This window comes from Empidonax traillii, unplaced genomic scaffold, assembly GCF_003031625.1.
Source record: "Empidonax traillii isolate 1590-97213 ecotype Southwest subspecies unplaced genomic scaffold, ASM303162v1 scaffold55:size2822071, whole genome shotgun sequence".
Taxonomy (NCBI): Eukaryota; Metazoa; Chordata; class Aves; order Passeriformes; family Tyrannidae; genus Empidonax; species Empidonax traillii.
Window position 1 is genome coordinate 1,069,205 of NW_020955248.1, and position 20,162 is coordinate 1,089,366.

The following is a 20,162-nucleotide window of genomic DNA, read 5'->3' on the forward strand; positions in this document are numbered from 1 at the left end:
TGTCTATGCTGATGAGCTTTCAGGTGCATGTTAACTTACGCATTTTTACCTGTGAATAAAGCTCCTTAACTAAAGAGAAAATGATAGCAAGCTGTAGGGTGTGCAAAGGCAGGTGCAGGGTACCTGGTGTGTCCACTGTGTGCAGGCGTGAGCTGAAAAGTGTATGTGCTGTGTTAGGAACAAGGCAGCTCTGAACTGCCTGGCTCAGCACTGCGATAAATCTCCAGCAGAGGTGTGCTACAGCATATTGGCCTTGGAAGCATCTCCACAGGTGAGCTCCTCTGGTGCACTTTATCTTTTTCAACCAGCATACAGCTGCAGGCAGGTAAAAATGCTTTAATGCTTAACTGCACGGTTGTGTAGCACTGAGCAAGTGGCTCCTGTGGAGGTACCCGTCCAGCTCCAAACTCAAACAGCACTGATGGATATTTGTCTAACCTGCTCTTCAAAATGAGATGCCATGGACTCACTGTTGACAGGCGATGCTACAGAAATCTCTGATGAGCCTGTCACAGTCAGACAAATATTTTCTTGCTAGGAAGCTGGTGGGGGGCTGCGGGTTTCAGGGAAAGATGAATAGCACTGGTTTGATTCATTTGATTTGTGGTGTGGGATGCGATCAAGAAGAGCGAGGTTGGGAAAGGGGACTTGGATAAAAAGTCTCAGGGTGTTTTTTGTGGTTTGACAGCTGCTCTTTTTTGAAGTAGCTATGTGCAGCACCATGGTGCAGTGGTGGAGAACTAGCACTGATCGAGAAATCACTGTGCTTTGGCAGCAGGTCACCTTTTGTACAACTGGATCTAGTTTATCAGTCAGGTGAAGCTGGGAGAGGAACAGCAGGCAGGTAATGGCAGAAGCTGAGGAGATTGTTCAATCTGGTTGTCAGGGTGCAAGTGATCCAGATAACACTGGGAAGGGTGTGAGGGGGGAGTTGGAGGTAGAGATATGGTATGGAAGTATGGGAGTCTGGGTAGCTGGAGAGTGTATAATTATTCTTTTCCTCCTTGTAATTATTCTTTGCCTTAAAAATGTCTTTAGAACCCTGTGTTCTCAGTTCATGCCTTTGTTCCTAGTCACAGTCCTTGAGATCTGGGATGGGAGGGAGAGATTGCAGTAGCCTGTGCCAGCCCCTGCGGTTCAGCCTGAGAGCTGCAAGAATATGGCCATCCCGCAGAGTGGCCCCAATCCATGCTCAGAGCCAGATTCTACTCAAACTTTTTATGGCTGATGGGGTCCTGAAAGTTTGGGGAACTCTGGTGACAGGCATCTGGGTGCTGCACTGAATAACCCCCTGTGTTTTCAGGAGCAAGGGCCCCCTGCAGAGGGGAAGGAGGGGTACAGCTGAGAGTGGCTGATAGGGTAGAATCACCTCTTGCCAAGCAAGGACCCTTTACATGCTCTGCCCCAGCTTATGCCCTCCATACTTTGGTATAAAGGATTTGCACTTGTTTGACATGCAGAGCAACAGCAGCTATGGGAATCAGGTCAAGTTGTCCCCATTGCTTGGAGAACACTAAGAACAGGTACTTCCTTGAGAAATGCACCCAGATCCAAAACTACCATGTTCTAGCTGTGAGTGTTGCATCCACACAAGTGTCCTTGTCCCCTCAGTAGTCTCTAGTTGGTGTGTGACTGCTGGCATTTCCCACAACTGCCGGTGCCAAGGGATGGTGACATTGCTGCCATCTTGTAGTCCTTCAGCCAAAGGAGCTGGGGAGGAGGGAGGACCCATTTTGGAAGTGTACTGCCAAGAAAGATGGTGATGATAGAATACAAAATGGACCCAAAAAGCCCAGCTCATGTATGGAGAATGCTTGTTTGATCCTACTCGGGAGCATCTATTATCAGAGTACAGTGATGGTTTTGCATACAGGTGTGAAAATAAGCTTGAATGACCAAGAAACTGAGGCCATTGGTGCTGGAAAGGGCATGGCAGAGACCTGGTACCTAAGGGAGAAAGGAAAAACATACCCACAGCAGCCAGCTGGAGAGAAATTCCTGGGCAGCTTAAGAGCCCCGAGAGCAACTCACAAGACATCCCCTCTAATTCCCTCCTTCTCCCCACTTAGGCTTTGTTCCGGCCCCTCCATGTAGGTACAGAGCCCTAATCTCTCTGGCATGCAAATAACCACCAGTTTTCCATGCTTTCCCCCTTCACCTATTTCAAAAATCTGGTCCCTGACAGCGGGGAAGGGAGGCCAAAGGAGAGTGCTGTGCACCAGGGCCTCCCAGACGAAAGCAAAGTGAGTTTAATGGATCTCCTTGCCTCACAGCTGGAGGTTTCTGTAGCAGGGCAGGTCCAGGAGGGCTCCCAGCTGGAGCAGACCAGCATGGGAGAGGCTCAAAGAAAGATTTTGGGAACCAAAAAGGGTTCACATTCCTGGTCTTCACCTCACACTACCTGCAGGCAGGGCTAGATATGGAGCAAGTGAGGTGCTGCAGATCCTAATGCCACATCAGATGCAGCTCTCCAGGCTCAGCTGGGAACTGTGACAATGCTCAGCTGTGTCTGACTGGAGGTTATGGATCTGTGGGCTGCCCCAGGCTCAGGGGGAGCTTCCCACCTTTGCCCAGCTGAGGCATGATCTTGCACCCAGAATTAATCCTGCCTTTCTTGGCAGGATGAAGGTACAAAGAGCTGATGTGGTCCCTCTGCGGAGGCTCCCAGAGCTTGGAGGTGGTGGGCATGGAGAGAAACCTTGTAGTAAACGTCTGCCTGCTCTGCTTTTCTCTTCTCTTCTTTCAGCTCCTGAATATTTCCTCTCTCTCTCTGTTGCCCTACTTCCTTTCTTCCCCACCTTTCCCTTCCTAGGCTAGACGATGGGGAGACCTGACCCAGAGGAAGGGCATCTCCCAGCTCCTGTGAAGCCCCCGGATGGTGGCTGGGGCTGGATCGTGCTCTTTGGCTGCTTTGTGATCACCGGCTTCTCCTATGCCTTCCCAAAAGCCGTCAGTGTCTACTTCAAGGAGCTCATGAAAGATTTCCATGTTGGCTACAGTGACACAGCCTGGATCTCCTCCATCATGCTGGCCATGCTCTATGGAACAGGTGATGCTTGCACACACTTCCCCCTCCCCAACTTGTGCCTTCCCCAATCTGCCATGGGCCCAGACCGTGTCTCCATGGACCCTTCTCATGCTTACTGGCCTGGTCATGAACCAAGACGCAGAATACAATTGTCCCATCGCTTCTCTTCTAGAAGTGTGCTGCATTTCATGTCCCTGTTTCCTCTGCCCCAGGAGACCTCAGGGATCACCTCACCTGCCTCTTAGGCAGTTGTTTGCTTCCACTGCTGAAGTGTTGTCTCCATCACACCCTACCCTCTTGTTCCTAGGGAACAGGGGTCTGAGGGCAGAGAAAAGCAGAAATCTCCACACCACAGCCTCTCTCCCTTGGCCAGGCCCCTTGGATGTGTATCTAAGCAGCCAAGTACCGATCTCCATCATTACTGTTTCATCTTCCCCAAGTGCCCTGCTTGGGCTACCTGTCATTTCCCAGTTGTCCTGTTTCCTTCTTGTCTCCTACTCTGTCTCTTCTGCTTCCTCCTAGGACCAGTATGCAGCATCATGGTGAACCAGTTTGGCTGCCGGCCCGTGATGCTCATCGGTGGGCTGCTTGCTTCTGCTGGGATGATCCTGGCATCTTTTACCACCAATATCATTGAGCTTTATCTGACAGCTGGTGTGCTGACAGGTGAGAGTCCCGTGAGTTGGTGGGGACAACACAGGCTTACCTGGGGAGGAGCCAAGACCGTGTTGTATTTCTCTTTAGCACTGCCATGTCTAGCATCAAGTCTCCCCTCATCTATTTGCACGTGCTAGGGGAAGCACCTAATCCTGAATGTTGCACTTGTGAGGGATGCATCTGCTGGATCTACACAGGCAGGTCCTGTGGCTGAAGGGAGAGAGACAGGGGAAGTGGTGCTCAGCAAACATGGCAATTGGGGTGGTGTCAGGATATGTGCTAGGGGAGCCAGGCAAAGCTCCTGTGTAAGGCACAGGTCCTGCCTAAACATGGCCACGGTCACCTGATTCAAACACACTTCAGGCAGACAGACTGGTTTAGCCCATCTTCTGCAGGGGCAACCCATCAGCATGAAGGCACGGAGGCTTGTGAGGAACATGTTCATCCCATCAGGGACTTCAGACTAGGATAGTCTGAGCGGAAGTTTTCAGCTTGTTGCAAACCACACTCATGTTCTTGCGCTCCCTGTCTCACTCTTGGCTCTCACTTTCATCTAGGTCTGGGTATGGCGTTGAACTTCCAGCCCTCACTGATCATGCTGGGCACCTACTTCGACAAGCGTCGGCCTCTTGCCAACGGACTGGCTGCTGCTGGCAGCCCTGTCTTCCTCTCCTCCCTGTCTCCACTAGGGCAAGTGCTGCTGGAGAAGTTTGGTTGGCGAGGAGGGTTCCTTATCATGGGGGGCCTTCTGCTTAACTGCTGCACTTGTGGGGCAGTTATGAGACCCCTGGATATGGGCATGAAGCGGAAGATGGGGAAAGCTCAGGACAAATATGAAGCCAAGGAGATGCTGCCCATAGGAGGGAAATCAGAGGAGGGAATCAGCACCACTGATGGAACCAAGAAAGCCAAGAAAGGCAAGAAGAAGCCCAAGAAAGGAAAGAAGCTTCTGGATTTTAGTATCTTTTCCAACCGAGGGTTTATCATTTACACTATTTCAAAATTCATCCTGGTCTTGGGCCTCTTTGTGCCCCCCATATTGCTGGTCAATTATGCCAAGGACACAGGCGTACCAGACACGGAGGCTGCGTTCCTGCTCTCCATCATTGGTTTCATAGACATCTTTGCCCGCCCAGCCTGTGGCATGGTGGCAGGGCTGAAGTGGGTCCGCCCGCATGTGGCGTACCTCTTCAGCTTCTCTATGCTCTTCAATGGCTTGACAGACATCTGCAGTGCCAGGGCGAGCAACTACACGGGGCTGGTCATCTTCTGTGTCTTTTTTGGCATCTCTTATGGCATGGTGGGAGCACTGCAGTTCGAGGTGCTGATGGCCATCGTTGGCTCCCAGAAGTTCTCCAGTGCCATCGGGCTGGTCCTACTTATCGAGGCTTTCGCCGTGCTCATCGGCCCACCCTCTGCAGGTAGGTCTTCTACTGCAAAACAAAGGTGATTCGTTTGGCTGCCATTCCACAGTATTGCAGGTATTGGGCATGGACACACTATTTGAAGAAAGACCCTATTTCTCAACTTTAAATTTCCTCTGGAAGCTGAGAGGTGATCTCTGCCTCCATTGTCAATGTTGCAGAAAGTCACGTTATGGATAGGGTCAGGCACATGCTGCAGGCAATCCTTTGAGAGTTTTCATCAGGACAAAGCAGGAGCCTTTCAAGTTCGCCGTGTGTCCAAGGCCTTTAATAGGTACTGTAAATAGCAACCTCAATTTGTGATGGCCCCAATCCCATGACACAGGTGTTTTGGTGTCAATCAAGTCAAAACAGTTTGTACAGCCCCCTGAGGCATTTGCTGTTACTTTTTTTTAAGAGGATTAAAACACCCACAGCTTTTCAGCCTGCCTAGTCTAGGTCACAGTCCCTGGTAAGGTCTGTGCCCCACAAACTGCCCATAAACTGTTGAATGGAGAGACCCTTCACCCAAAAGACTGGTTTAGGTTAACGTTAAGTGCCTGATTAGGTCTAAGAAAGCCAAATCATGCCAAAGGCTTATTTCCAAATGAAGTGCAGTTTCCTGCATGTGTGATTCGTGAGGAAGAGTCAGGGACAAGACCATGGGCAAATCCCAAGGCAGTATATCTACTCCTTTGCTTCCTGCACTCCCTTCCTTCAGCTGTAACCCATGGGCTAAAGCCCATCAGTGAAGACCTCAGTTTGAAAGGTCTATACCCCAGCAGTTATGAGCAAAACTTGTCCTCAGTAACTCCACCCAGATCTCAGGTAAAAATTGGTGGCTCTCTTAATGCTAACAATAATTCATGTCTCATCTTATAAGCGGTGGGGCAGTTGGCAGTCCTAGGCCAGGGAGGGTCAAGAAATAAGTGTCTTGGAGTCATCTGTAGAGAGATCATAGTGGGAGAGGAGGATTTAACAGTGCCTTGCTCAAAGGAGCAAGGCACACCAGTGGGTGGTGACAGGGGACATTCCTCAGCTCTCCTACCTCAGTTCAGCTGCGCCTTGGTACTGTGCACACGCACAACAGAATGCAGACTGTGCAGGGTCACCAAAGAATGGTGTTGGGAGCAGCCAAGTCGTGGTTCCCACTTTCCTTGCTGCTGCAGTACCCCCCTGTTGCAGGAAGCTCAAGTGTGCTGACAAACCTGATGGCTTGGACTGGGGGGAGCAGGACTCGGGGGGAGCAGGACTCAGGGGGAACAGTGCTCCGCTGGGAGAAGGGGGTTGAACAAAGTGGCTTTGTTTGGTGTAATCCTCCTGAGCTGCTTCCCGCCCCGTGGGGCTGAGGGGGTTTGGCACAGGATAAGCTGCACACACGCACACACACGCCTGCCCGCTTGTGCACGCAGGCTCCTCACTTGCCATCTGGCTTGGGTGAATAGGGGCACATTCACCTGGGGGGGATTTTGCCACATGCCTCCCATGACTGCTCCAGGAGGCACCTCAGTGTGTCCTGGGGCTGGTTTCAGGTCATGCACTGTACTGCAGCAGGGACTGGGGATCACACGCACAGTCAGGAGCATGCAGGACCAGGATGAAGTCTACAGTCCCATGGCCACATCCTGACTGCAGTAGGGCAGCTGCTGAGGCTCCCCAGCACCAGAGACTGGGAACCCTACCTCCATTGCCAGCCCCAGTGCATTCAAAAGATAGATTGAGAAAATTTCTTTGGTAGAGAAACCATCAGATGTGGGCCAACCAAAGGGATTTCTTTGTCAAAGAGAGGTTTCTTCTTCACTTCAGAATGTTTTCCAGACATAATAGCTTAAGAAATAGCAATGCCTCTCAAATTTTCTTTTCTGAGACTTGACCAGCGAAGTCATGAGAGGCTTTGCTCACCTTGGCAAGAAGAAGGTGGCCCACCATGGTGGGAGACCATAACATCAGTGTGTCACAATTACTTCAGGTTCTTCAAACAAGGGAAAACACCATCCCTGCACTCTTATGGTACTTTCCCTGGTGGTACAGTGTGGCTCTTGCCCAGGGTGATTTTTAGACATTCAGGCTTCTTGCTCTTCCATTGAGGAATGGGTCCTCAGACAAATGTAGGTGCTGCCCACCTGTGGGGGGCTGTCTGTGCAGGAACGCGTGGGCTGAAGCTGACCCCCTCTTTTCTTCTTCAACCACCAGGCCGCCTGGTCGATGCTCTCAAGAACTATGAGGTGATCTTCTACCTGGCAGGCTCAGAGGTGGTGCTCTCTGCTCTCTTCCTGGCTGTCGCCAGCTACTGCTGTCTGAACCGAGGGAAGAAGAAGGAGCCTCCTCCGGAGAACAACCCCTCTGCTGGAGGTGGGAGCGACACTGAGGAAGCAGAGTCCGACGTGCAGGAAGCCGAGGAGCACAGCAGTGACAACCACCAGCCAGCCCACAGCACTGACAACGCTGTGGTGGCAGCCAACGAGGAGGCCAACCACGTGGCAGAGGAGCAGAGCGGGGAGGGAGGCGGGTGTCCTGCGGGGGACAGGGAGGTGTTGGCACGAGACGGCTGCAACGCTGACCAGACGGTGGAGAGGGACAGTTTCTAGCCAGGGCAGAGGAACAGGGACGTACAAAACTGGCCTTGCTTGCATGCACCTCAGCATGGGAGGGTAGGTGGGATACGGGGAGGAGAAAGCTGGGACAAAACAGATGTAAGAAGAAAGAGGGAGAGGTCCTTAAGTACATATGTCCACATACCTACCCAGTGATACGTCTACTTGTATCCTGCACGCATGCTGGTACAACACAGGCTCAAAGCAGCCCAAACACCAAAAACGACAACAAAAAAAAATCTTTCCTCACTTTCAAACCAGCCCTGGAGAAAGTCTTCTGAAGAGGCTGCCAAGGACTCTCCTTTTCCTTCTGCATTGTCACAATACTGAACACAAACAATTAGAGACTCTTTGTAATCAGATCTGGTCCGCTTTGTTCTGGTGTCAGAGTTTCCTTCACCCCATTTCCAATGGTTGGGATAGCATCAGTCTCATTGGCAGTGGGTTTAGGAGGTGGTGTAATTCATAGCTATCACCTGGGCCACCTTCAGCTACCACCAGCATGGGGGTAGACACCACGTTCCCTGCAGTATCCCCCTTGGGTGCTGCCAAAACGGGGAGTCACCAGCTCCAACCACCTCTGTCTGGTGCAACTTTTGTGGATGGTAAAGCTGGGGCATTGACACGTGGTACTGCTTTTCCAAGCAGGGAAGTGCTGTGTTAGAGGCTGCTGCTGAGGTACAAGAAGAAGACATCTAAGAAAGGCTAATGCCATTAGGTGTGCAGCCACAACATGGAGCCTCGCTGACAGGAATAGCACCAAGCCAGCTTTATCTAGGCTCAAGTGAGTCCTGTTTGACGTGTGAAGGGAACAACTTGGCCCCTGTGGGGGTGGGGGTTTCAGGGCAGGTAAATAACCATGTCCCAAGCGATTATCCACTGAGCAGGAATGGCACCAGACATGCCTGTGTTTTCCTTTTAAATAGAGAAAACCCCCTTACATAAAGGAATCAAAGGTAAGGCAGGAGGACAAGCCCCAGCCCTTGGGTGCCACTAAAGAGAGTGTTGGAGCACGTGGTAAGGCAGGCATGACCCCCTCACCCCCCGATGCAGTGGTGGATTCAGAGAGGACAACCTTCCCTGGCATGCTTAAACCACTTCTAATCTCCTTTAAGGACTGGATCTTTTATAAACACCCCTGACCAAAGCTCTTTCTTCCGGTTTCCTGAACTGCTTCACCTCAGAGACCCCGGGGAGAACCTGTGACTATAACGAGGGATCAAAAAACTAAGCAGAGGGCTACAGGGAAGGCAGCTCATGGGGCCACCAAAAGAAGTGTTTCATTCCACACCAGACTGACTACAAATGAATGGGTAATTGGTCAAACCTGCAGGACCCATAAAGCCATTTAAACACAGCAGGAGCATGAAGGAAAGGGTTTCATTACAGATGCTCCCAAGCAAAAAGCAGTAAATGATAAGCAAAATAAAGCTTATTATAAAATTGAAGAATACCAGTTTAAGAAGAGATAGAAGAACTGGAAATTGGAGGGGAGAAAGTAGACCCCATAGGGCTGTACCCTGCCCCACTTTGGGTAACACCACTGTTAGATCTGATTTTGAGCCAGTCATGTTGGTGACTTTGGGCTTTTTCCTATTCAAACGCACTTTGAAACACTGCAGTTCAGAATAAGTACCGTGACAAACCCGAGATGGGAAGCCCTGTGGGAATGGGAACAGCAGCAAGAGTGATGGGGCCCTTCAATCATGACGTAGGCCTTCATTCACTGCTCTGTAAGCTTGTTCTCCCTCCCCACAAGGTAAGATCCAATGTTTCTGTTCCACCAAGTTGCTCTGCAGCTCTCTCCCCAGCCATCCCAAACCCCTGTCCCCCGGGCTGCATTTCCCTTATTCACTAGTGCCTCCTCCAAGAAGGAGCTCACAACTTCCCAGAGGTCCAAGGTCCACAGCATGAAAACAACTGCCCTTGTCAGCGAGGCAGGTCACCAGAACAAGGTCCCCTCTGTTTCCTTGTCACCAGTCAACATTTCCCACTAAGCCTCCCGCTCTTAAATCTTCTCTCAAAAGCACATAGAAGTTCTTAGGGCATGAGATCTCACTACAGACGGTGCTGCAAGATTTCCAGAACTCTTCCTAAAATCCTGGCTATGCTGCCTTCCACTTGGCCTTGTTGGCTTTTAGACAGGCTCCGCTGAAGCCCATTCCTCTCAACTGCTCCATGTTTTGGCACAACAGCCAGCTCTGAAAGAGGATCAGGGACTTAAGCATCAGCTGAAGCTTGTGATGCAACAGCTGAGCTGTGTGGAAAAGCTGGCCACGGAGGGGTGCAAGGATGCCACCTTGGCAGGACTGAGGCAACTGGTGGCACGCAGAGAAGCTGGTGTTATATGGAAGACTGGCCTTGCTACAGTATTTATAAGCCTCTTCCTCGGGAAACCTGTGCTGCAGGGATCACCATAGCTAGGTATAGGGATTACACACCAGTACGAGCAAGAAAAAAATGGCCAGCACATGACACCCATCTTCCCAACATATACCCATGAAGGACAGGAAATGGAATGTCACATTTTTCTTTATTAGAGACAACAGTCAGTACACCAGAGTCCATCTAAATTTTCCAGAGCAGCTTGACCACGGATGGCTTTCTTGCAGGCACCCACTGAGATGAAGAAGCTCCAAAAACAAATCAAAGAGAAAAATCAAACCAAACCAAACATCTCAATCATAAATTAATGCCCTTAAATAACTTCTCTCATGACCACTAGAATGAAATGACAGAGAAGTCAAAACCCTTGCCCTGAGAAGCACGCCACTCCTGGCAGTTGTGCTGCCCACTAACAAAGTGCCATCTGCATCTGGGGTTAGCCCACAGGGATGGAGGGAGGGGAAGAGAAAAGGAAACAAGCAGCCTCACCTACCTCAGGTTTCCTTTTCCTTCTTCCCTTGTGCTGGGGAATGGGATGTTAGCTACTGCTGTTGGCTGGTCCAGAGGCAGCACAAAGTGATTGTGCAGAGAGGAGAGCATAGGGTGGCACGCTAGTAATGCTTTGCACTAAAAAAATCTTAAAGCCTCTGCCTGAAGTGCATGTCTTCCTCTCTCCTCAAGGTTTCCCATCTCTCCTCTGTAGTTTAAGGATGGGATACTTCCATCATGGCTCTAAGGCGGCTCCTTAGAAGGAGCTTGGAGACAGCGAGTGGTGGGGTGAATAAAACAATGCCGATGCTAACACTTTCCCAGAGCACAAGGGGAGGACAGAAGCGGGCTGTTCTCACCGTTCATAATCAGCTCCAAACCATTAGCTGGCTTCCACGTGCCAAAAGGGAGTGGTGCTTCCCACGTGCTCAGCGGAGTCCTGTCTGCCCAGAGTCACAAGGCAATGCGGTAGGGGGTTTTCCTCCCCACACCTCAGTACCCAAGTTGGGTAGCAAAAGTCTCTGGGGGCAAAAAGAATATCCAGGCAAACAAGCAAAGGAAAAGCGAGGAAAGCAGAGGTTGGTTCCAATCCAACCAGCTACCTTCACCCAAAGCAAAGGAGGAATCCCAGGCTGGACATACATTGAAATCACAGAGGATGAATCGCCATGTGAAATACATGTTTTCATAACAGTCTGCAAAGTCTTTCCTCTGGCCGTGCTGGCACACTCAGGCATCATCAATGAGCTTTTCTCCATTTGCATCCTCCTTCCCACTACCCTCTCTCTCACTTTCTCCTTCTTCTTCTGCCCCATCTGTGTATGTGTCCTTTTGCCCATAGCTGAGAGTTGTGCGGGCAAGGTCCACCTCAATGGGAAAGACATCTGCATCTCGGAGCACGGCATAACAGTCATCGTAGTACTTGGACATCGTAGAGACAAAACGCTGGAGCTGGAACACGATGTCCTGCACTGTAGTGGAGACATGTTGGGAAAAAAAATCAAGTGAAAACCCTCTTCCCAAACAGTGTGAAGGCTGTGATCAAGCCTCCCTTGCCAGCATTAGACACAGTCTCCTATGCGCTAATCCCTTTTGGCTTCTGAGGGTGGATGTCTGGGCACAGCCACAAAACAGTTCTTCAGCAAAGACTTCTGAGCCGAGAGGAAGGAGGAGCATGAAGGCCAAAGCCGTGTCTGCCTGACCCCTTCAGGTTCCAGACTCACCGTGTTTCTGGTCCAGGAGCTCTATTTTCTCCAGCACGTCCTTCCTCATCTTGGCAAAGCGCGTGCGAGCCTCCTGACGGCACCGCAGGATAAGGCGGTACTCGTAGTTCCCAGTGCTGACCCGGTAGAGGGGTTCACCCAGAGCCTGCCAAAAACACAGCACCATTTTAGAGACTCCCACAACAGTGCTTGTACACAGTTTGCCTACGAGTGTGGGCTCACAGCGACCGTGGGTTATTACAGAACTTTCAGGCTCATGGGAACTGTAGTCAGGAAGAAGGAAACATGAGGAGCACTGAGTCACATCAACAGCTGGCACTCAGTGAGGTAATTCTGAAGGCCAAATACACACCCACCACAGTAAAGAAAAGCACCACTATTAAGCAACAACAGGCCCCTTTCAACGCAGCATGGAGAAGTGGCATGGCTTTTTATCTGGACTATTAAGACAGGCATTATGAACAAACAAGTTTATATTGATCACAGAAAAAATCCTGCCCTCCTCTGCAAGCTTTGCCCTACATGGATTGAACAGGAAACCCCATGGTATCTACAACCTTCCAGACACAATGCTGGAAACCATATAGGAAGGGACCTATATGTTGTCCCACGAAACACTTTTGAGAGGAAGGTGTTAGGTCTGTCAGCAGAACAGCATTCTGCCCCTGCGCCTGTAAATATAACACATACGTAAAAATCTACATTATGGACTGCGGTTCGCTAATGCACACTGCATCTGCCAAAACCCAGAAATGGGCATTTCAAAAAAATCAAATGCCTGCTCTGAGATTGATACCTAGGACAAAAAAAGATCTTATTTTTATGCAGATGTATACTGGGATGTATGGGACACCTTTAGCTATCTTAAACAGAGCTGTCAAGGATTAAAGTCATAAAACCCTAAGCTATAAAAACCCTATTGTTAAGAAATCTTTAATCAATTTTCCTCACTTATAAATGCAGTTTCACATGAGTTTTGCTGCAGAGAAGCTAAACCTCCATTTCTCAGAAACAAGCCCAGAATTAATGATAAGCTGTACACTACACACAAATGGAATCTGTGAAGATAACACCTTAATCCTCCTTACATAACCTAATCGTACTTAAACACTGAGAGAGGCAGCCACTGAGAGAACAAGCTGCAGAGATGTCTGGTCCCTCTACTAGTGATTCATGGCAGTTATTGGCAGTGCTTCGCAGGTAGCGTTTAAGGATCCCCACTTTCTAGTAGTTAAGAACAAACGTGTGTAATTCTTAGGATGTATTCACTAGCTGGGGTGCTGACAGGCACAGGAGGGCTTTTGCAATTGTACTGGTACTCACAATGCAGCTGTACTCTTCATCATCCATCTCTTTGACTTTCAGGCAATAGGACTTTGCAGAATTAAAAATAATTAAAACAAAACAAAACAAAACAAGAATGAAATATTAAAAATTAGAGGCAATTTCATCATCACCCATACCCATAGAGTTGTATCATTTCAAGCCTTCCTTCAATGCTACAGTCACTGCGGAAAGCACAGTGGGATCAGAGAATATTAAACATCCAAGGTAGAAAGAAAATCTATTTAGAGAAAGATGGGGAGAGACAACAGTGGGGGAGAGAGAAGGTGCTTAGTATTTTTATTACAGAGGCAAATACTTTATGTAAGTATAATCTAGTAAAAGAAAAATCCTGTGTTCATCTGCTGTCTGGGAAAACAGAGTACAAGAGAAATATGAGACAGGAATAAATAAAGAGAGAAAAAAGATTAATTGCAGGAAGGATTGAGGCAGGAAGAGATGCTGCCATATTCCTTTGCCTTAGGGCTGTAGCTCCAAATACTTCTCTCAACAGATAAAAGGAAATAATTCTTAAAGTTACAGAACAGGTGCACTTAGCAACCTTACCCTTTCTGGGTGTAGAAAACAAGGGGGAAGTGGAATGAAGAAAGAAAAAAAAAAAGGCATGGTCTAAATGAAAGCAAATATGACTTGACAGTCATTTACTTTGGCTAAAGAAGACTACCCAAAATTACCAGAAAAATATGGACTGGAGATCTATTTAGAGAAGTTCAAGAGCATAAGTTGCATAGGAACTCTCTACAAATCAGGAAATTAATTCATTTAGAAAATAAATCACCTGAGTTCTGGGACATCTTTCTAACCAGTGAGAAGTATTAGGTTAAAAGCAAGTGTCTGAATTTGAGTAATCTGGCAGTAAACAAAGAACTGGAAAAAATAATGCATTCTCTCATGGACTGTGGAATGACAGATATGTGATTATATAGGTTACGTGAGTTTCAGGATGATTCTATGAAACTTAATTTCAACCAGTACTTAAGAAAACCCAAAAGCAAGCAGCTCACCAGATATTCAAACTTGACATCCAGGTATTTTTTGATAGTCAGCCTTGTGTCAGGAATGGCTTTATTCAGATACGTATTCAAGTCAGTAAGCATCTGCAAGGGAAACACCCTGCCACTGAATATATAAATATGACTACAATTCATCAAGTAACCTTCTACCCAAAGCATGTCAGGAGACTGCCTCAAATTAACTCTTTTTTGAACTACAGCAGATTTGAAAGAAAATGTTTGATCGTGACTCAGAATTGTCACTGTTAGAGTTTCCCTAACTGCCACTGGCAAGTGGTTTCAGTGTTAGAAATGCACGACTCACTTCTAGTCTGAAATCATCTACTTTTGATTTGTTTTGTTTCATTTTCAGCTGGTCCTGAAAACAGCTCTGCTGGACTCAAAGTCTCACAACCCAACACTGCCCACCCAACATGGAACTGAAAGTGGTGCCCAAATCAACATCCTCTTTGCTAAACTAAGTGGACAGATCCCCTGGAGACTCTCAAATATATTGACTGAAATCCTTAACTTGTTCCTGGACGGCTTATCTAAACTCTTTGAGTGACATCTTTTAATTATGGGTACTACACTGATCAAACTACCCCCTTAATCCCAAATGGAGAAGAATACAGTCACAGGCAAAAGTCACAGGGACAAGATTGATATACTCCCTATGTTACCTCTCACATTCTTTTCATCATAAAGAGTGCCCTCAAGGAAAGCAGAAAAGGACCGTTCTTCCCACAGTGAATAAGTTTTCAGATCATACCTTCAAAGACAGGCTTCTGCCTCTCTAGATTCCCCTCTTCTCCAGACCCTTTACTCCCATGGTTAAATTCCTTACCGGTTTAATTGTTTTCAGAAGGTGAATGCCAAACTTCTCAATGTTGCGATGGGCATCAGCAAATTTCACAAAGGCTTCACTGGCAGCTGGTTGTGGCTCCCTCACACCAATGACAGAGAAAACATCTCCAAATGCTGGGTGAGCAGAATAAATACAGACAGGTGAAAGAAGAGGTCAGCCCTGGAGAAAAATCTTGCCTCCATTACTACAACTCCCTCCTAACAACCTTACAATTAGCTGGGGAATGATGCTATATATTCCCTAAAGACCAGAGATTGGCAGGGCATTTCTTCAATGTCTCATGCGCAAGGCAGGGCCTGCATTAGCACCATGACCACTAATGCAGGAGAGTGGCCCTTCGCAGCTCATTTCTGCAACTCTTCGTTTTTTCTGAGTGTGGGAATCATGCATCTAAGTACTGACTAAAACTCCCAAAACTGGAGGTCGGAGATTTATGCTCCCTTTGCTCAAGATTCTTTACCTCTATGTGTCTGAGACAGCTCAAAGAAAGCCCTGAGAAGACTCTTCGTGTGCTCTGTCAAGCCTATGAAGGAAGCCAGAAAAAACATTTAAGTCACTTCACTGAAACATAACGGAGGCACCCTTCTCTCCCATCTGGTGTCTGAGGGGAGATGCAGTTTACCTTTGTATAACTCTGCAGTCCTCTCCAGCTCCTCTAATCTCTTCACTAGCCCATCTGAATAGAAACAGAATACAGAATTACAGCAATCCAATTCAGGACACGGTTAAGACCTGATTCAGTGAAAAAACACCAGTTTAACGTATTTGGTTCAAATTTCCCTCACCCCTTAATACCTGTCCTGTAGTACAACAGCAGGGGAAGCTTTTAAAATATCTGCAAACTTATTTTATAGTGTGGGGCCACCACTATTGGCATTCACTAATGGGTCCCTGCTTTAAATTAATTTGACCTTACCCAACATTTAAATGGCCCCAATGACAGGTTATATCACTCAGGAAGGGCAGAGGCAATCACAACAGTGAGGCAGAGCAGAATGCAAGAACTATAAGGAATAATGTGGACCATGCAAGTTACAATAGAAAGCAGGTAAACACTTGAGGGTGAATGTTCCCTTAAGGAAATGTCCTCCTGAACAACACTTACCATTGCAAAGTATTGCTCGGCTTAACCCCAGGGCATCTGCTGTCCCCGAGCTCATGTTCTCTACCAGTCGATGCTTTACCTTCTTCAATACTAAAGGCGAAAAAAGAGTTGCAAACTGGGATCAGTGTCATTTCTGTGGGCATGAAAAGCTCACGGGCACACTTCACTGGTTTCCCAGGCACTGGATAAAACTGCACTTAACCCAGTACTGAGGTGGCAAGCAGAAGGAGAGCACCATAGAAACAGGACGTTCTGGCCCAGCCATGCATAACACATCTTCTAACCTGCCTATCTGTTCTGCTCTCACCTCTCTCTCTCTCTCTCTATATATATATATATATCTCAATCAAGAGAGCTCCAGCAACTCTTTTGGAACACTATTCCAATCAAACACTTCGCTATAAGCAACCTAACGTGATATTTGGAACTAAAATTTGCTTATGCTACTCACTATATTACTTAAACTGAAGTGAGGAGACGAGGCTGAAAGCAAGATAAACAGGATTTCGCTCTCAGTGTTGCCCCTTTCTTTACTTTTATCTTTTGAATCCTAGTTAAACCTCTTCGTCACCTCTTGATGGAATGGTGCAAATCATACCCTGCAAATTACTAGAGACAGTTATGCCCTCCTTGGCATCAGATGACTCAGCCACATTTATTTAGAAGCAAACTTGTGGCGCCTGCATATCCCAAGAACTCAACTTAAGCCACAGTGTTCAGCATCTCTGGAAAATTCCTTATTCTCACCACACTTCTGTTTCCTCAGAAGTCCATCTCACTACTCAGGATTTTCCTGAACCCCTTAGCACCATAATCACCATGAAAAGAAATGAGAACAAACAGAATAGATGGATTTTTTTGGAAAGTGAGAGACAGCTGTGTAGGCTTAGTTCAAAACAAGCACTTCATTTTAGCAATAACGCTTCCCTCTCCCCTCTCTCCCACTAAATATATATTTGTACAAAACTCAGTGTAGGTAGGTATTTCATCATTGTTCTCCAAGCTGAGAAATTGCCAGCAGTGTTTTGTACACATTGCTGTGTACAGCTAAAAATCTCAACAAATCAGCATAGCTCACACATATTAAAAATAAATTGATCAAATTATTATGAAGTTGAGATTCATCAACCATGCTAAACACAGCACAGAAAAACAAGCCTCCCACAACAACAGTCAAGCCTTGACTTAACTTTCAAGATTATTTCAAGAAGTTAGGAATGGATTTTTTAAGTCTGTAATTCTCTTTGACATTTGAAAACAACTGAGTCAAGAACAAGAAGGAAAACAGGAAAAACTTTAATTTTAGCTGGGAACAATTTTTCATCCCTCCCCTTCATTTTAACACTGTACTGTGAAAGAAACTAGTCTTACCAATATCCAGAGACTTGCCCTGCTTTGGGTCAGCCTGAAGCTTGTTGTAGTGTATTGTCACTTCTCCCTGTAGAAAGAGCAAGTCCAAAACTGCTGTGCTGCAAACAAGTAGCAGTGGCTTCCTTAACCCAAGGACAATAAACTGCCAGCTACAACTCAGAAGCTCCAGTGGCCCCCTCCTACCTCTCACCTTTACCATCTGTATCATCTTGGCCACCTCCACCTTGGTCTTCCCTTTGACAGACTTCCCATTCACTCCTGTGATTTCATCGCCGGCTGCTACGGTGCCATCCAAGGCTGCTGGAGTGTTATCAAACACCTAGCAGAGAGGAGAAAGAGGACAAAAACAGAGTCTGGAATCAAGAGGAAGAAAAAGGTGAATGCGGGGCTAAAGAACAAAGCCCAAACAATTACATTCCTCCTATTTAATTCAGTTGTACTTTGTTCCCGGTGAAGCCGCAGTTTTCCTCCTTCCCAAGCTACAAGGTGGGCTGATCATCTTGTTCTCTCAGGAAATTCTCGCCTCCAGGTTGAACCTCCTCAAGTGTGTGATCTCCTGATGTTGAGAATGTCATACTGTTCCCCTGTGAGTTCTAACACGCTCTCATAAGAGCAGGATAATTCCAGAAGTCTTAATTTAATTCTTCCACACCTTTAGGTTCTAGGATAAGGAAATCTTATTCACTGCAAAGTGAGATGTCATCTCCCACTTTGATAAAAACAAACAGCATAGGTTCCTCCACGCTTCCCATCTCTCAGGCCAACACTGTTTTACAAAGATGGTTTACTCCTCCCTCCTGAGTGCCTACCTGGACGATGTAGAGACAGGGGCAGTACTGTGCTCCTCCCCCAATGCTGATCCCAATCAGGTTCTGAGAGTCCTTCTTCAGGGTCACTGTTCCAGGTACAGTGGGGATGCCCCTAGAAGGAAAAAGGAGTAAATGAACAGATAGGCAGAGCTGCCTCTGTACGAAACAGCTGCATCTGAGTTGATACAAACCAAAAACATAATGGGCGCTGCACATTTGAATTCATCCCTTCATCTCTGCCAGAGTCTATCAGCATGGGCTAGCAGGAACACCTTCTGGGCTATCTTTTTTGGGACTTCATGCAAGGATTAGAGGTGGGAGAGACACCCTCATCCATTGCTAGGCACTGAGGAAACACTATCATTTAGTGCTGGAGTGAGAGGAAAACTTGCACAGCATAAATGAGATGCAAATCAAGTGCTCGATGTTAAATTAATTGCTAATCTCATCAAACCTTTTACTTGCTTAGGAAATGACAGTGTTCTCCTCCTTGTAGACCGAAGGACTCCAGAGTTTCCACTTATTCTTGTCTCTTACTATCTTTCCTCTATTGTAAGTGTTTTTTTTCTCTAGCTAAGGCCAGTAATTTACAGGAGACCTGTCAGCACTGCTTTGCAATCAGAAATGCAAGGCAGCCATTGCAGAGCAACACAAACATTCTCCTTTGCTCACCAGCACAGTGATGCCTCATCCCCAGTCTCCAGAGGGAGCAAGAAATTAGGACCGAACAGCAAGTACGACGTGCAGCACACAGTGACAGGAGTAGGTAAATTTATCAACTCTTGTTAGATCTTGGCTGCAAAGACTATTTCCATTGTTAGAAAAAACAGGAAAAGACAAGCTAAATACTCACAGCTTATCTTCCTCAATATCATAGTCCAAATCTGCAAACATTGTTTTGGTTAACTGGAGCCTGCTTGTCTGATGCTGCTTATTTCAAACTCCCTGGGAAGAAAGAACAGAATAAACCCCAATAAATGAGTGATCTCCATAGAAAACTGCACAGAACCAACCTGTCACACTTATTGAGCTCCTTCTCTTTGTTTTTTTTTTTCTGAAAGTCACATTATAGTCTCTGCTCTTACATCAAAGATGACAAACATGTCAAATGACTCTGGTTCTCTGCTCTGCATAAGACAGGAGACAGTCCTCAAGTTTGAATGCTGCATATTTCAAAACCAGTATGATTCAAAAAACCCCTGACACGTGTAGCATTTCCAAAGCACAGAAAAAAAGGTGGTCCTTTCTTGAAGTGCTTCTTCACACGTTCGACCTGCACCACGGCCGCTAAAGACACTTACAGTTCTATCCCCTACATCCATCACACATCTCTGTGTGGTTCCTGACTTCGCAGCCAGTCATGTCACTTTCTGACGTTCACCTCCTGCCCCGGGAGGCCGCGCCTAGCTTTTCACAGAAAAGCCTCATTATTTCCCCATGCACGAACGCCGTTCCGTTTCCCATTTACATTCGGGCAGCAATTAGCAGACAGCCTTTGCCTGTGGCCTCCTAACTGCACCACATCCGACCCCAAGGGGCGAGGGCTTCACAGGCAGCCCCACCGTGCCGCATCCTTCCCGGCGGCCGCACCGCACGGACCTGGGGCAGGGGAGGGGCCCGGGGCACTTGCCCGGCCGGGAAGGGGGGGCCGCAGGACCCCCGCCCGTCCCACCGGGACCGCCCCGGGGCACCCGCGGGGGCGTCCCTGAGGGGCGCGAGCTCACCGGAAGCGGCCGCGCGGCACCGTCAGACCCGCCGACACGTCACCGCCGGGGCCGCCCCGCCCCCTGCGCGCGCGCTCGCCCCGTTGCCATGGGGACGGGCACGCGCGGAGGCGGTGCTGCCGCGCGCCCGCCGCCATCTTGTGGGAGGTGCCCCCGTCCCTCCCTCTTTT

The 20,162-nt window shown here is 47.9% G+C and overlaps 2 protein-coding genes across 5 annotated transcripts; one reads left to right on the top strand and one right to left on the bottom strand.

Annotated features, from left to right (window-relative positions):
• The first annotated feature begins 751 nt into the window (after positions 1-751).
• On the top strand, positions 752-7,905 carry SLC16A8 (solute carrier family 16 member 8). 2 transcript variants are annotated; one of them, XM_027879448.1, is made up of 5 exons: positions 752-846; positions 2,757-3,049; positions 3,551-3,694; positions 4,243-5,106; positions 7,282-7,905. In XM_027879448.1, the coding sequence occupies exons 2-5, from the start codon at positions 2,821-2,823 to the stop codon at positions 7,674-7,676; spliced, it is 1,632 nt and encodes a 543-aa protein (XP_027735249.1). In that variant the 5' UTR covers positions 752-846; positions 2,757-2,820; the 3' UTR covers positions 7,677-7,905. The 2 variants fall into 2 exon arrangements, with proteins under 2 accessions (XP_027735249.1, XP_027735248.1); XM_027879447.1 differs by having other exon boundaries at positions 765-844; positions 2,747-3,049.
• Positions 7,906-11,215: 3,310 nt separating this feature from the next.
• On the bottom strand, positions 11,216-20,047 carry PICK1 (protein interacting with PRKCA 1). 3 transcript variants are annotated; one of them, XM_027879449.1, is made up of 13 exons: positions 19,993-20,047; positions 19,122-19,213; positions 18,269-18,380; positions 17,650-17,778; positions 17,460-17,526; positions 16,089-16,178; positions 15,606-15,659; positions 15,444-15,506; positions 14,963-15,096; positions 14,128-14,220; positions 13,103-13,153; positions 11,780-11,924; positions 11,216-11,527 (listed from the first exon to the last, which is right to left on the bottom strand). In XM_027879449.1, the coding sequence occupies exons 2-13, from the start codon at positions 19,160-19,162 to the stop codon at positions 11,286-11,288; spliced, it is 1,221 nt and encodes a 406-aa protein (XP_027735250.1). In that variant the 5' UTR covers positions 19,163-19,213; positions 19,993-20,047; the 3' UTR covers positions 11,216-11,285. The 3 variants fall into 3 exon arrangements, with proteins under 3 accessions (XP_027735250.1, XP_027735252.1, XP_027735251.1); XM_027879451.1 differs by lacking the exon at positions 19,993-20,047 and adding an exon at positions 19,868-19,986; XM_027879450.1 differs by lacking the exon at positions 19,993-20,047 and adding an exon at positions 19,301-19,848 and having other exon boundaries at positions 19,122-19,215.
• Between the last annotated feature and the right edge of the window lie 115 nt (positions 20,048-20,162).

What these genes read in the sequence shown, in the direction of transcription:
- SLC16A8 (XM_027879448.1), top strand. Translation starts at nt 2,821, where the DNA reads ATGGGGAGACCTGACCCAGAGGAAGGGCATCTCCCAGCTCCTGTGAAG. An exon ending in GGCCATGCTCTATGGAACAG is followed by an intron (nt 3,050 to 3,550) that starts GTGATGCTTGCA and finishes GCTTCCTCCTAG; the next exon opens with GACCAGTATGCAGCATCATG. An exon ending in GACAGCTGGTGTGCTGACAG is followed by an intron (nt 3,695 to 4,242) that starts GTGAGAGTCCCG and finishes ACTTTCATCTAG; the next exon opens with GTCTGGGTATGGCGTTGAAC.
- PICK1 (XM_027879449.1), bottom strand. Translation starts at nt 19,162, where the DNA reads ATGTTTGCAGATTTGGACTATGATATTGAGGAAGATAAGCT. An exon ending in GGGCAAGTCTCTGGATATTG is followed by an intron (nt 16,179 to 17,459) that starts GTAAGACTAGTT and finishes TTTCGCCTTTAG; the next exon opens with TATTGAAGAAGGTAAAGCAT. An exon ending in TTCTGAAAACAATTAAACCG is followed by an intron (nt 14,221 to 14,962) that starts GTAAGGAATTTA and finishes TTTCCCTTGCAG; the next exon opens with ATGCTTACTGACTTGAATAC.